We start from the raw sequence: 12,399 nt of genomic DNA on the forward strand, positions 1-12,399 counted from the left end.
TCGGTTAATTTTTGCATTGCAACTTTTTTTTTTTGTCTTTCTATATATCATTCTGCTGCCAATATGGTGCTTATTCCTATTTAAGTGGCACCTACTGTACAGTAAAGACATATTTGCAGATATAGGAGCCCTATCTGCTCGGTGATATTAGTTCACAGTTTAATGTCATACGGAAGTAACAGAGTTTATAGAGTCCCGCTGCTAGTTCTAGTTCTCAGGACAAGCTAAGGGTGGTTTAGGAGGGTTTATTTGTTCCGTTTCTATGGGTTTTTTTGGGGTTTTTTTTTGTGTCAGGTCCTACAAATTTCTTTTTTTTTAGTCCTGTCTTTATGTTAATACCACTTCCTTCTACAAGGCATTGTGTCATCTCACCATATTTTTACAAATGTGATTATGGCTAATACAAACAAAAAAGGGTTATCTTGCTTGAGATTTGTTTCTTGAAACGTTAAAGGGATTAACGGCTCAGTCAAAAGAGGTAGAGTATTTTCCCATTTAAAACACCTTAAAACTGAAATTGCTTTCCTACAAGAGACTCATCTGACCACTAAGGATCACCATAGATTAAAGGTCTCATGGGTTGGACAATCTTTCCACTCGAATTTTAGCAGCAAAGCAAGGGGTACAGCTATTTTAATACACAAAAGAACCCAATTTAGCCCAACAAATGTTATAACTGACCATCAAGGTCGTTTTGTAATAGTCTCAGGTTCTCTTAATAATATGCCTGTTGTCCTTGCCAACCTTTATGCACCCAATTGGGATGATGAAGCATTTATTAGGAAAGTGTTTTCATTTTTGCAAGACCTCAGTTCCCATCGTTTAATATTGGGGGGGGACCTGAACTGTGCAATAGACCCGTTGCTAGACAAATCTAGTCCAAGGCAGGGCCCCCCATTAAAAATGGCCAAAACAATTTCAAAACTCATGGGTCAAATAGGGGGTGTGGACCCGTGGCGCTTTCTTTACCCAGATAAAAAACAATTATCTTTCTATTCCCAGGTCCATAAAACTTTTTCAAGGATTGACTACTTTTTCAGAGATGATAATCTCCTTCCGGCTGTCGATAATGTAGAATATTCAACAATAGTGATATCTGACCATGCTCCATTGTTACTTGATCTTTCGTTTACACTCTTAAAAAAAACGCAGACTCCATGGAAGTTTAATTGCACACTACTCAATGATGACGGATTCTGCAAAACAATTTCCAAAGTGATAGATGATTTTCTTGTCACCAACAACTCTACTCCCATATCCCCGTCTTTACTCTGGGAGACATTAAAGGTGGTAGTCCGGGGAGAGATTATTTCTTATTCAGCAAGACAAAACAAATTGAGGAGACAAAAACAGGAGCAGCTCATGAAAAGTATAACAGAATTGGACACACAGCTATCAGTATCTCCACACCCTGAACTGGTTAAAGATAGACAAAATCTGCAAATGAACTACAATTTATTGTCAACACAAGAAACTGAAAAAAGACTCTTACGATCGTGTGGCTTCCTGTACAAACACGTTGAGAAGGCAGGGCGCCATCTATCACGTCAAATTAAAAGCCAGTCAGCATCTCTGCAAATTTGACAAATCAGAACCCCCACAGATGAACTTAGCCATTAATGACACCTTCAAATCATTCTACTCTGAACTATATACTTCACAATGCGCTGCTGATAAAACAATCATGATGAGTTTCCTGGATGACTTGAAATTTCCATCCATAACTACTACACAAGAGAGCGCTTTGGATCAACCTTCAGTAATCCGGGAAATTGTAGATTCAATTAAACTAATGCAGAGCGGCAAGGCCCCTGGCCCAGATGGCTATCCTATAGAGTTCTATAAAAAATTCTCAGATGAACTGACTCCTCTCCTTTTAAATATGTACAATGACTCTCTGGACCGGGGTACCTTACCTCGAACTCTCACCGAAGCGTCAATAACTTTATTACTAAAACCGGGCAAAGTAGATTCTGATTGTAGTTGTTACCGTCCCATCTCTCTTTTAAACGCTGATTATAAGATTTTAGCTAAAGCACTGGCCCTTCGCCTTGAATCAATCTTACCAAACATCATATCACCTGACCAAACTGGGTTTATGAAAAACCGGCACTCTTTTTCCAACATTCGTTGCCTTCTTAACATTATTTTTTCTCCAGCATCCGAGGAGACGCCAGAAGTGGTGGTCTCTTTGGATGCGGAGAAAGCTTTCGACAGGGTGGAGTGGGGATATTTATTGGAGGTCTTAAAGAGGTTTAACATTGGGTCCAGATATATGTCTTGGATAGCACTTCTATATTCTTCTCCTAGGGCTGCCATTAGCACAAATGGGACGTTATCCCAATTTTTCACACTTGGCAGAGGTACACGCCAGGGGTGCCCTCTAAGCCCATTGTTATTCGTTACTGCAATTGAACCCTTGTCCATTGCTCTTAAATCGGCTGGTATCAGTAAAGGAATTCATAGATACGGTCTAGAACACACCCATTCTCTATACGCGGATGATTTACTATTGTTTATATCTGATCCAATCTCTACCATTCCAAAGATTATTGAATTGCTAAACAATTTTGGATCATTCTCTGGCAATAAATTGAATTTCGCTAAGAGTGAATGCTTCCCTGTGAATAATTTGGCCCTTGAGATCCCTGATGGATATTTCCCATTTAAGATGTCCAGGAACAGCTTCAAGTACTTAGGTGTACATATTTGTCGTAAGCTACCAGCTCTCTACAAGGACAATTTTCCACCTCTAATCGACAAACTTAAATTAGATTTGGAAAGGTGGAATGATCCACACATAACTATAGCTGGCAGGGTAAACTGCGTGAAAATGAATGTGCTTCCTCGATTTTTGTATCTGTTTCAATGTTTGCCTATCTTTTTACCCAATTCTTTTTTTTGCATAATAAACAAACTAATTTCATCCTTTATATGGAAAGGCAAGACTCCCAGGATTAGGAGATAGTTCCTGCAAAGGCATAGGTCCGTAGGTGGTTTATCACTCCCTAATCTAAAATACTACTATTGGGCAGCTAACATACACAAAGTGACTCTTGGATCCAAGAACCTGAATTAATCTGGTGCAAGTCTGAAGCTAGTTCCTGTTCTACCTCTCTCTTGGATCTGCTTACATCAAAATTACCTTATCGACCATCTCAATTTACTTGTAGTCCAATTGTCATTTCTACCCTTAGGATTTGGGGTATGTGTTGGGTTGCTGTTCTTGGAAGTGGGTGGGAAAAAAAGGGGAAAATGTGATTACTGTATTATTGTATATTGTAATAACTGTCAAATTCAATAAAAACATTTATTAAAAAAAAAAGAAAACCCTTGTGCAATCATGTTCACACATCTGAAAACAGTTTAGCTCGTTACAGAAGCTACAAAACTGACCTTCCTTTGAGCAGATTGAGTTTCTGGAGCATCACATTTGTGGGGTCAATTAAACGCTCAAAATGGCCAGAAAAAGAGAACTTTCATCTGAAACTCGACAGTCTATTCTTGTTCTTAGAAATGAAGGCTATTCCACAAAATTGTTTGGGTGACCCCAAACTTTTGAACGGTAGTGTAAATATATATATATATATATATATATATATATATATATATATATATATATATATATATATATATATATATATATATATATATATATATATATATATAGCTTATATATATAGCTTATATATATATATATATATATATATATATATATATATATATATATATATATATATATATATATATATATATATATATATATATATATATATATATATATGTGTGTATGAAATACTTGACTTTCAGTGAATTCTAGCTATATATATATATATATATATATATATATATATATATATATATATATATATATATATATATATATATATATATATATATATATATATATATATATATATATATATATATAATTTTATTTTATTATACATATAAATAAAATAAATACTTGAATTTCAGTGTTCCGGAGGCTATCCAATAGATGGCAGTATTGTCCTGTTTAAGAGTGTCACAACATTGCTGTTTACGGCAGACTAACTGCTTTACAGTAGACGAAAACGTGACTGCTGTTGTTGTGTATTGTTACCGCGCTGGGAGGACATTAATGAAACTGCCTAACAATAAACCCACATAAGACACTAAGAACTCGCCCTCGATCATTCTACAGTTATAACGTGATTGGGCAGGCACGCTGTTTATATTGTGGGAAAGCGGACGTGAAAACAGACTGTCGCCGCTGTCCCCACTCAGGTCCGCATGGAGCTGGAGGGGGCGTGGCCTCCAGCTCCGGCTGAATTCCGGGAGATTTTCGGGAGAACATTTCTTCCGGGAGGTTTTCGGGAGAGGCGCTGAATTCCGGGAGTCTCCCGGAAAATCCGGGAGGGTTGGCAAGTATGACATGAGCAAACTGGTCTTCCACATAACGCCAAACACGCTGTCTGCCATCTTCCCTGAACAGTGAAAACCAGGATTCATTCGTAAAGAGAACACCTCTCCAACGTGCCAGACGCCATGGAATGTGAGCATTTGCCCACTCAAGACAGTTACGACAAACTGCTGTCAGATCGAGACCCCGGTGAGAATGACGAGCATGCAGATGAGCTTCCCTGAGACGGTTTCTGTCGCAGTTTGTGCAGAAATTATTTGGTTATGCCAACCAGTTGTTGCAGCAGCTGTCCGGGTGGCTGGTCTCAGACGATCATGGAGGTGCACCTGCTGGATGTGGACGTCCTGGGCTGGTGTGGTTATGCATGATCTGTGGTTGTGAGGCTGGTTGGATGTACTGCCAAATTAAGACGGCTTATGGTAGATAAATGAACATTCAATTAAAGGGAAACAGCTTTGGTGGACATCCTGCAGTCAGCGTGCCAACTGCACGCTCTCTCAAAATTTGCAACATCAGTGGTATTGTGCTGTGTGATAAAACTACACATTTCAGAGTGTCAGGCTTGTCCCAGACAGTTTGGTTAGGTTTTAGTTTTTCCTCTGTGTTTATTTTATTTCCTGTCAGCGCTCTAATTTTGGTTCAGTTTCCTGCTTGTCTCCCTGAGCGTTGTTTCCCCTCAGCTGCGACTGATTGGCACCTGGCCACACCTGGTGTCAATTAGCCGGCTACTATTTAGACCTGCCTTGCCCTCCAGTCAGTGCTGGAGTATTGTCGCTGTAGCTGTAAACTGTATGCTGTGGACTGTTTGGGCTGTAAACTGTATGCTGTGGACTGTTTGCAGTATCCTGTATACCGATAGCTGTTTGCAGCTTGCTGTCTTCTTGTTCCTCGTTTCCTGTTTGCTGGTTCCTGTTCCCCGTTTCCAGTTTGCCTGTTCCTGGTTCCTGGTTTGTGTTTTTCCAGCATTTTTTGGACATTAAATCATGTTTTCCTGTATCAAGCCTGCCATCTCTGCATCTTGGGGTTCGTCACCACCTTCACGTGACACAGAGTGGCCTTTCAATGTGGGCAGCCTAAGGTACACCTGTGCAATTATCATGCTGTTTAATTAGCGTCATGATATGACTCACCTCTGAGGTAAAGTGGATTATCTTGGCAAAGAAGAAATGCTCAGTAACACAGATTTAGACAGATATGTGAACAAAATTTGAGAGGAACAGGTATTTTGTGTATATAATAAAAGTTATAGATCTTTTAGTTCAACTCGTTAAAAATGGGAGCAAAAACAAAAGTGTTGCATTTATATCTTTGTTAAGTTAAGTGTAGATGATAGATAGTTGTAATAAATGTGTTTTTATCATAACTCATTGCACATGATTGGATCATCCTGGTCACCTTGTTACGCCATATGACGGGAACTTCACAGAGTTCTTGATGAAGAGCGTGTAATTCTCTGCAGACAACAACAAGGGAGGACTGCATGTAGAAAAACAGACATGAGTATTAGTTCTATGTCTTTCAAGCAGATTGTAGAAAGTATTCCACATACACTTTGCACTTACTCTGGTATCTTTCTGTCGTTCTCAACTGGACACCAAGCCAGAACCTCACAGGTCATTGTGGTGGTGTTACACACACCCGTCATACGCCCTTCAAACAACAACATACATATGCATTTATGCGCACATATGTGTATATATATATATATATATATATATATATACTGTATATACGGCTTCCTCCCACCGCCAAAAACATGCACCTGGGGATAGGTTGATAGGCAAAACTAAAATTGGCCCTAGTGTGTGAATGTGAGTGTGAATGTTGTCTGTGTCTATCTGTGTTGGCCCTGTGATGAGGTGGTGACTTGTCCAGGGTGTACCCCGCCTTCCGCCCGAATGCAGCTGAGATAAGCTCCAGCACCCCCCGCGACCCCAAAAGGCACAAGCGGTAGAAATGGATGGATGGATGTGTATATATATATATATATATATATATATATATATATATATATATATATATATATATATATATATGTAATATATATATATATATTCTGTATACGTATCTATAAATGTATATATATGTTAGTTCAGGAAAAAACACAAGAGGATATATCATACCTGCAAGCCTATATCATCCAAAACAGGCTTGTAGGGATGATATAGCCTCTTGTGTTTTTTCCTGACCTAACATATATTCCGCTCTATCCCGGTATTGAGCACTGTATAATGGATAAACCACAGAAACCTCAACTATAAATATATATACCGGTGTATATATATATATATATATATATATATATATATATATATATATATATATATATATATATATATATATATATATATATATATATATACATATATATATATATATACATATATATATATATATATATATATATATATATATATATATATATATATATACTGTGTGTATATGTATGTATATATATATATATATATATATATATATATATATATATATATATATATATATATATATATATATATATATACTGTATATATACACACATTTATATATACATGCATATACATATACATATATATATATATATATACTTTATGGGAGTAACGATTGATTGATATAAATATCGATCGATTTATAATACTAAGATTCAAGAAAATTAATATGTGCTCCGCTAGTTGGCCTTCCAGAAGATATATATTGATCTAACATTGTTTTAAAAGCTTGTTAATCGATTTTATTGACACAATAAAAGAACACGTTTGCTTTAACAACGGCAGACTTCATATAAAGTTCATAGCACTTTTAAATAAATAAAGACATTAATGTTATTCAAAAAGATCAAAGATGGCGCTCCCCAGAAGGCGACGACGCAAAGGTCTCCGAGTTAACCTTGTGCTTTTACTTAATTTCCTCACCTTCTTGTGCAGAGCTCGAAGGACAAACAGTATTCTAAAAAAAAGTTTTTTTTATGATCAGGCGACCTTAATAAAGCTGAGATAGTGCAGCAATTTTGGGCTCTTTGACCCAGCTAATGCTGGAGTCCTTCTCTTGGCTAGCATACCATGCAAACTAGATGCTCGGACCACTGCAGACGGGGAAAACAGATGAAAACAAGCCGAAACGAAAGTGCGGCAGATATGGAGGAGCTGGCCATAGACTCTGGCGCATGGTTAGCAAAGGAAGGCTAACTCTATACTATTGGCAAATGTTCAGTTTCTGGAAAATAAGATGGACACACTTGTACTTCAGCAGCAAGACTCAGGGTGGAAGAACGGCTGCCCTCGTTAAACAAGCATGGGGCATCGACAGTAAGGGGATTTCCAACTCCTGCTCTGAAAATTTAGAATATTCTGACTTTGATAATAAAGCCATTTACATAAAACTGCAATGTATTATTGTGTGTCGTGTACATCGGCCCAGGGTGTGGAGTTACTGAATCGATTTCAACTCACTAAATCGTTTTGAATGGTACCAATCTAAATAAATTAATATTGTCCCTGAATCGTATCGACACTCAAACTACAAATCAAACTGTTGTTAAAACGAAATCGTTACAACCCTATATATGTGTGTATGTGTATATATATATATATATATATATATATATATATATATATATATATATATATATATATATATATTCATATATATATTCATATATATATATATATATATATATATATATATATATATATATATATATATATATATATATATATATATATATATGTATGTGTGTGTGTGTGTGTGTGTCTGTGTGTGTGTGTGTGCAATACTGTCGTGGTCAAAGGTTCACATACACTTGTAAAGAACATAATGTCATGGCTGTCTTGAGTTTCCAATAATTTCTACAACTCTTATTTTTTGTGATAGAGTGATTGGAGCACATACTTGTTGGTCACAAACACATTCATGAAGTTTGGTTCTTTTATGAATTTATTATGGGTCTACTGAAAATGTGACCAAATCTGCTCGGTCAAAAGTACACATACAGTGATGTTAATATTTGGTTACATGTCCCTTGGCAAGTTTCACTGCAATAAGGCACTTTTGGTAGCCATCCACAAGCTTCTGGCAAGCTTCTGGTTGAATTTTTACCTCTCCTTTTGCCAAAATTGGTACAGTTCAGCTAAATTTGTTGGTTTTCTGACATGGATTTGTTTCTTCAGCATTGTCCACACATTTAAGTCAGGACTTTGGGAAGGCCATTCTAAAACTTTAATTCTAGCCTGATTTAGCCATTCCTCTACCACTTTTGACATGTGCTTGGGGTCATTGTTCTGTTGGAACATCTAACTGTGCCCAAGACCCAACCTCTGGGCTGATGATTTTAGGTTGTCTTGAAGAATTTGGAGGTAATCCTCTTTTTTCATTGTCCCATTTACTCTCTGTAAAGCACCAGTTCTATTGGCAGCAAAACAGGCCCAGTGTATAATACTATGACCACCATGCTTGACGGTAGGCCTGGTGTTCCTGGGATTAAAGGCCTCACCTTTTCTCCTCCAAACATATTGCTGGGTATTGTGGCCAAACAGCTAATTTTTTGTTTCATCTGACATCACATGGACACAGATAAGACCTTCTGGAGGAAAGTTCTGTGGTCAGGACAATGACCCCGAACACACGTCAAAAGTGGTAAAGGAAAGGCTAAATCAGGCTAGGATTAAGGTTTTATAATAGTCTTCCCAAAGTCCTGACTTAAACGTGTGGACAATGCTGAAGAAACAAGTCCATGTCAGAAAACCAACACATTTAGCTGAACTGCACCAATTTTGTCAAGAGGAGTGGTCAAAAATTCAACCAGAAGCTTAATTAAATTAAATTCATAAAATTCATAAAAGAACCAAACTTCATGAATATTTTTTGTGACCATCAAGTATGTGCTCCAATCACTCTATCACAAAAAAATTGAGTTGTAGATATTATTGGAAACTCAAGACAGCCTGACATTATGTTCAAATTAATGGGGTAATCGTCGCTTTCTCGGTCCGAATGTCTCTTGCTCCATTGTAAACAACGGGGAATTGTGAAGAATCCTTCCTCCTGTGACGTCACGCTACTTCCGGTAGGGGCAAGGGTTGTTTTTATCAGATACCAAAAGTTGCGATCTTTATCGTCGTTGTTCTATACTAAATCCTTTCAGCAAAAATATGGCAATATCGCGAAATGATCAAGTATGACACATAGAATGGATCTGCTATTCCCGTTTAAATTTTAAAAATTCATTTCAGTAGGCCTTTAACAGACGCAATCCACATTGCACACGTTTATTAGATCAACTTTGCATGTGCTATAAAGTTTGCATGTGTTTTAGTTTACGCAAACCTTTAGTAAATCAGGCTGTTAGGGGACATGGACAAAATGATTGGTTGACTTAGCTGTCAATCTGTGATTTGCAACATTATTTTCTCTAATTGTAAGTTGTTTCATAAAATGTATAAGTGTTTTGCACTTCAAGGTCAACGTTCAAAACAGTTTCAGGTTTGATAAATCACATTGTGAGTGATAAATGATTATATTTGCATCTCCTCCTCTGATTATACGTAATTACGTAATAACCGGCATTATTATGCATATGCATGAAAGCAAACACACCAAATGGATTGTGAACTATTTTGATCATTTAACGGATACAATATTCAACACACAACCTTTTTAGATCAATTTTGCTCGTTTTAATACTCGCAAACCTTTAAGACACTGAGCAGGCACCGTTTATTTTGAGCAAGGAAAAAAGCAAAGCTTTACTGCTTACACGTGTGATTTATGTACCTTTAGATAACATTGATAAACTTGCCGTTTCTATTATCTGCTGTGATATGTGTCCATGCTGGCTGAATTTGACAAAGACACATCAAACACTCACTATACGTTTCCATGCATTAAATTAGTCTGATTTCTCATATAGTTTGTTTTTTTATATTTTTATACCTACATGTGAAGTCCAAGTGTCCATGCACACTCTGTAATGCAACTATTGGTCATACGCCATATGCCTCCCGTACACTGGGGGGAGGGGTGCTTATTAAATTTTAGCGCGGGTAACTGAATTGCTTTTCCGGTTGACCTGTGACGTCACACGAGGCATTACAGATCCTTACAACTTGTTTTAACTGATGTTCGCCGCAATATTGGCACATATTAAACATATTAAGTCTCTAATGGCTATGCTGATGTTAAAGGGAAACTTCGGTTTTTTTCAACCTGGGCCCTGTTTTCATAATTTTTTCTGTATATGTGAGTGCTGGATAAAACATTTTTTGAGGTCGCGCCAGTATTGAGCAGGGCAGGCAGCCTCCAGCCCAGCTAACGCTCGTACACAGGGCAACTGGCTCTCGTCAAAATTCGGCCTATAAACATGCATTTTTTTCACACTGACAGGCTCAGATAGTTACAATGAGTGTCCGACAACATACTAGAAAGGAGAAATTAACGTATGTCTCTACCTTTAGCTGGAGATCGCTGTTTGTTGTGAGCTGTGTCCAAATCTCACCACGCTACAAATCTCGTTCCGAAATCTCGCGATAACTCGCGACAAAACACCGGTGGAAAAACAGTTACCTGACTGAGGTGAAGAGAGACGACCGAAGTGATTTTGTATTGGACTAAGTTACCGAAGACTGTTAGTTTAGTTTTATAGAAAAGGATAAAAGTAACTGTTTTTCCACCGGTGTTTTGTCGCGAGTTATCGCGAGATTTCGGAACGAGATTTGTAGCGTGGTGAGATTTGGACACAGCTCACAACAAACAGCGATCTCCAGCTAAAGGTAGAGACATACGTTAATTTCTCCTTTCTAGTATGTTGTCGGACACTCATTGTAACTATCTGAGCCTGTCAGTGTGAAAAAAATGCATGTTTATAGGCCGAATTTTGACGAGAGCCAGTTGCCCTGTGTACGAGCGTTAGCTGGGCTGGAGGCTGCCTGCCCTGCTCAATACTGGCGCGACCTCAAAAAATGTTTTATCCAGCACTCACATATACAGAAAAAATTATGAAAACAGGGCCCAGGTTGAAAAAAACCGAAGTTTCCCTTTAAATAGCAAACAGCATAAATCAATGATTTTGGACTGCGCTACGAATATGACCAAGAATGTATCGGAGCGGATGCAGGTCCGATGCAAAAAAAGACCAGCGGAAGAGTTTTTTCCGAAGGAATTTACGTAAACAAAACCTTCATTCAAAAGGCTCTGTGGATTGAAGGAAGGAGTTTTAAATCCGAAGGAAAAGACAGTTCGGGGCCCGACTGATATTGTTCCAGATGAAAGTTGTTATTGTTTTGGCCTATCTTAAAAGTTGTGCGGAAAGTTAATCAGTTTGGAGTACACAACTGCAGCATGAAAAGGTTTGTGTGCGCTTTATTATTCGCCTTTGATATACCTGCTTCGTTATTTTTCATCTCATTCGTATTTCTTTCGGGAGTCCGAATTAAGCAGGCATTTTACATTTCCTTAGCTACCTTTTTAAATGAATCTGTTTCTTTTTTTTCTACCTTTCAAGCACTTCAAAATGTTCTCTTCTGTTAATTTGTGAAGCAAATAAAACATATTTTCTGCATTACAATTGTCGCTATGTTTTTATTGAATGGCATCTGCTTCCGGGTTGTATTCCGCACGTTGGTACTGGCGCATGCGCAGTACGAAGGGTCCTCTACGGCCGCACACACAGCCCCTCGAGGGACCTGGTTTCCAATCGCATAATACAGGTGTGTTAGCCCGACTTTTTAAAAACAACGAACACGATCGGATTAAGGTGTTTCCATGGGTTGTAGGAGGCTTATTTGGAGCCGAACTATTTGAGAAGTCGAACTAATTTTGTACATGGACACACACTGAATGTCTACTCATGTCTATGGATGTTCTCATTCATCCAAGTCATAGTATTCTCAGGGCATTCAATCGATGGCAACTGGACTTGTTGTTTTTTTTCTTATAAGACGTTTCGCCTCTCATCCTTCCCTTCTTCAGTTAATGCTTATAGACTTAGATTGGTCAGGTCTAGT

The 12,399-nt window shown here is 37.8% G+C and overlaps 1 protein-coding gene across 1 annotated transcript in view; it reads right to left on the reverse strand.

Annotated features, from left to right (window-relative positions):
• Positions 1–12,399, reverse strand: part of p2rx1 (purinergic receptor P2X, ligand-gated ion channel, 1) — a 73,533-nt gene that overhangs the window by 23,398 nt on the left and 37,736 nt on the right. Inside the window, exons 5-6 of the mRNA XM_062048500.1 lie at positions 5,968–6,055; positions 5,801–5,881 (exon numbers count right to left, since the gene is read on the reverse strand). Of these exons, the coding sequence (XP_061904484.1) occupies positions 5,801–5,881; positions 5,968–6,055 (169 nt within the window). The remainder of the gene's footprint in view (positions 1–5,800; positions 5,882–5,967; positions 6,056–12,399) is intronic.

The sequence above is a fragment of the Entelurus aequoreus genome, linkage group LG05 (assembly GCF_033978785.1).
Source record: "Entelurus aequoreus isolate RoL-2023_Sb linkage group LG05, RoL_Eaeq_v1.1, whole genome shotgun sequence".
Taxonomy (NCBI): Eukaryota; Metazoa; Chordata; class Actinopteri; order Syngnathiformes; family Syngnathidae; genus Entelurus; species Entelurus aequoreus.